The sequence below is a fragment of the Triticum urartu genome, chromosome 3, assembly GCF_003073215.2.
Source record: "Triticum urartu cultivar G1812 chromosome 3, Tu2.1, whole genome shotgun sequence".
NCBI lineage: Eukaryota > Viridiplantae > Streptophyta > Magnoliopsida > Poales > Poaceae > Triticum > Triticum urartu.
In genome coordinates this window covers 412,813,296-412,816,865 of record NC_053024.1, presented here as the reverse complement: position 1 = coordinate 412,816,865, position 3,570 = coordinate 412,813,296, and the positions used below count along the sequence as shown (strand labels likewise).

The 3,570-nt window shown below is 53.1% G+C and overlaps 1 protein-coding gene across 1 annotated transcript; it reads left to right on the top strand.

The window, feature by feature from the left end:
- The first annotated feature begins 375 nt into the window (after positions 1-375).
- Positions 376-3,293, top strand: LOC125544165 (protein DETOXIFICATION 14-like). The gene is made up of 7 exons (XM_048707755.1): positions 376-748; positions 1,378-1,922; positions 2,007-2,093; positions 2,183-2,239; positions 2,325-2,563; positions 2,690-2,895; positions 3,020-3,293. The coding sequence occupies exons 1-7, from the start codon at positions 518-520 to the stop codon at positions 3,089-3,091; spliced, it is 1,437 nt and encodes a 478-aa protein (XP_048563712.1). The 5' UTR covers positions 376-517; the 3' UTR covers positions 3,092-3,293.
- The last annotated feature ends 277 nt before the right edge of the window (positions 3,294-3,570 follow it).

Below are 3,570 nucleotides of genomic sequence, written 5' to 3'. Positions count from 1 at the left end.
TAACGCCATCATGTTTTAACCGGACGTGCGGTAGATATATTTGAGATATGTATTTGAGATAGTCGGCGGCGTTTTTGTTGTTCGCAACGCTACCGCTACGACTGCGGAGGATGTTAGAGATATATTTGAGATAGAAGTACATGTATTTGATAGTCTAGAATTTGTAATTTGTTTTCTAACTTATCTCCAGAAGAGGTGTCTTGTTTTCCAAGTTTTGTACTCAATATATACTTGTTTTCAAGGCTTAATAATACATTCATCATATTCCACGACAATCCTTATCTCTCTTGTAACAGTCACGACCAGGACGGCGGCGGCGCCGTGCCCAGGCAGCGGTCCATTGCAAACACATTACTAATACCCACGCAGCGCGTGCGGTCCAATAATAAACCCAGCGCGTGCGGTCCACGACTCGGCGGCGGCGCCGTGCCCAGGCCGCGAGCACGGGCACACAGCGCTTCGAGAGGCCTCCCTCCCGCGACTGGAGATCATCCCTCTCGGGCGCACCCCACGCGCGATGGCGGAGGCGCCTCTGCTGCCGCGGAAGGACCAGGAGGCGACGGGGTACTGGCGGAGCGAGGCCAGGAAGCTGGCGTACCTGGCGCTGCCGATGGTGGCCGTGAGCCTGTCGCAGTACGCGGTGCAGGTGTCCTCCAACATGATGGTCGGCCACCTCCCCGGCGTCCTCCCGCTCTCCTCCGCTGCCATCGCCACCTCCCTCGCTTCCGTCTCCGGCTTCAGCCTGCTCGTACGCACACCGCTTATCCCCACCTCCCCTTCCCTTATTTCAGTTCCGTTTATGGCCTCTCCGCTCGTTTATTCCCCTTCAGTTTCCATTCGCCTCTTAGTAGCTAGTACGTCCTAGACATCTAGCCTTGATTTCCCCTTGCTGCATGCCGTGCATTCCTCGGCTCTGCTCATCCATGGTGCGTGTTCTTAGCTCATCGAGATCGTTCCAAGGACCTTTTCCATCTTGAGATACAGACAAGGAAAAACGAGAGACTAACTCATGTTCTTTATTCCATTGGCTTAGGACTTTAGAGTACTCCCTCCGTCTCGTAGTGACTTTGTGTTTTTCTAAGTAGGAATTATCGAGACTGGTTAGAATGAATACTAGTGGGTGACATGCCATCAGATTTCTGATTGGTGTAAAGTGGTACTAGTATTTTATTCCGCAGCCGTCAAAGTACGTAGCAGTCATTTCTGAAGAACCGTTCAAACTATCTTTTTCTCTGCAATGGATTTCACACCATTTTATATATCAGCCTAAATTTCCACCACTAGCAAAAGTCAGTTTACTTGGAAGAAGAAATTAGGTTCATATGACTATGCTGAATTCAGCAAGTAATCAACATAAACTATGCTGAATTCATACAGACCGGCATGGCAAGCGCACTGGAAACGCTCTGCGGCCAGGCCTACGGCGCAAGGCAGTACCACACTCTGGGGCTCCACATGTACACAGCCATCGTCACTCTCCTGGTGGCGTGCGTCCCGCTGTCGCTCCTGTGGGCGTTCATGGGCAATCTCCTGGTGCTGATCGGGCAGGACCCCCTGATCGCGCACGGCGCCGGGAGGTACATCGTGTGGCTCATCCCGGGGCTCTTCGCCAACGCCGTGATCCAGCCCATCACCAAGTTCCTGCAGTCGCAGAGCCTCATCATGCCGCTGCTCCTGTCGTCCGTGGCCACGCTGGCGCTCCACGTCCCCCTGTGCTGGGTCATGGTGTTCAGGGCCGGGATGGGGTACACCGGCGCCGCCCTGGCCATCAGTGTCTCATACTGGCTCAACGTGGCCATGCTCGTGGCCTACATTGCGATGTCGAGCTCCTGCAAGGAGACGCGCACGCCGCCGACCATCAAGGCCTTCAGGGGGGTGGGTGTGTTCCTGCGCCTAGCTCTGCCCTCTGCGCTCATGATATGGTAACCAACCACCAGAACCTAATTGGAATGGAATTAACTTCGCATTTATGTGCCTAATCATGTAATGTTTACATTCGTTTTCAGTCTTGAGTGGTGGTCGTTTGAGCTGCTTATTCTCATGTCGGGGCTTCTGCCCAACCCCGAGCTTCAAACCTCGGTGCTCTCAATATGGTACCAAATGTTCACTGTTTGATGTGGCTTAAATCTGCTTCTAGTATAAGAAGGCTGTACTTACATTTTTACTGTTGCTATTTTCACAGCCTCACGAGCGTCACATTGCTCTTTACTATACCTTCTGGACTTGGAGCTGCTGGAAGGTACGATCTCTCAAGGCAGTTAATACACGGCCGATGTGGAAATAGTTTCGGTTTGATAGTTGATTCTGTATTTCTTAACGAACAGCACGCGAGTAGCTAACGAATTGGGTGCTGGGAACCCGGAAGGAGCTCGATCGGCGGTCCGGGTCGTGATGTCGGTCGCGGTGACAGAGGCGGTGGTCGTCAGTGGAAGTCTTTTGCTGTCACGGCGCCTCCTGGGCCGTGCTTACAGCAGCGAGGAGGAGGTGGCATCTGCCGTCGCCGTGATGGTTCCTCTCGTCTGCATCACCGTGGTCACCGATGGCCTGCAAGGGGTTCTCTCAGGTCACATTCATTTCTGAGTTCTGGGAGCAACTGCATGACCTTGCAAGTTCTCCATCGTTTCCAACAAAACGTAGCTACTCTTCTTGTTACTAACATCTCTGTGCCTGTGCGTACGTTCTTGCTCAGGCGTCGCTCGAGGATGCGGATGGCAGCACGTGGGCGCGTACGTCAACCTCGGCTCCTTCTACTTGCTCGGAATCCCCATGGCGATGCTCCTCGGTTTTGTGCTCAAGATGGGGGAAAAGGGGCTTTGGATTGGCGTCGTCTGTGGATCCATCTCGCAGACCACGCTTCTCTCCGCCATCACGTTTTTCACCGACTGGCAGAAGATGGTTTGCTCGTCTGAACCTACTGTTACACCTATAAAAATCATACGCGAAAACGAACAGTCCAAAGAATTATTCAGGAGTGTTGCACAATCTTACGGTTTGTCGCATTTTTTGCATTATCATGCAGGCTGACAAAGCTTTGGAGAGATCGCTCAGTGAGAAGGCAACGGAGTCCGAGTCGAGATCTCTGCTGGAATAGTTAGACTGCAATTTTGTAGGGGACACGCATCCCATCGCTGTGGTTTCTCTCTCAAGTGACAATGTAATTGTAGAGGAGGAAGAGGACGTAAACCGTAGAGAACGGCTATAGCGTGGACGAGCTCGTTTGCTCCTGGTACGTGGACCAATGGTACAGCGTGTACATGGGGCTGGCATTAATACGTGGTGAGTTTAAAAGTGTAGATACTAGTTGATATACGGCCCTTGGCCCGTATAGCAGGGTTACAGTGCCCGGCCTTGCCGTGATGGGAACTGACGAGGCGTTTCGTTGGGACCACGCACACCAGGGAGACGCACACGCGGGTGCATCGCCGCTGCCAACCGGCGAGGTTGCCTCAACCGTGCAGATGCGAAAGCAGACGGAGCAGGAGGAGGAGTGCCGAACGTATAGGTATAGCTAGCCTCCGTCTCCACGAGACACGCCCGAGCTCTTCCCCGATCTTATCGCTGCTCTGCGTC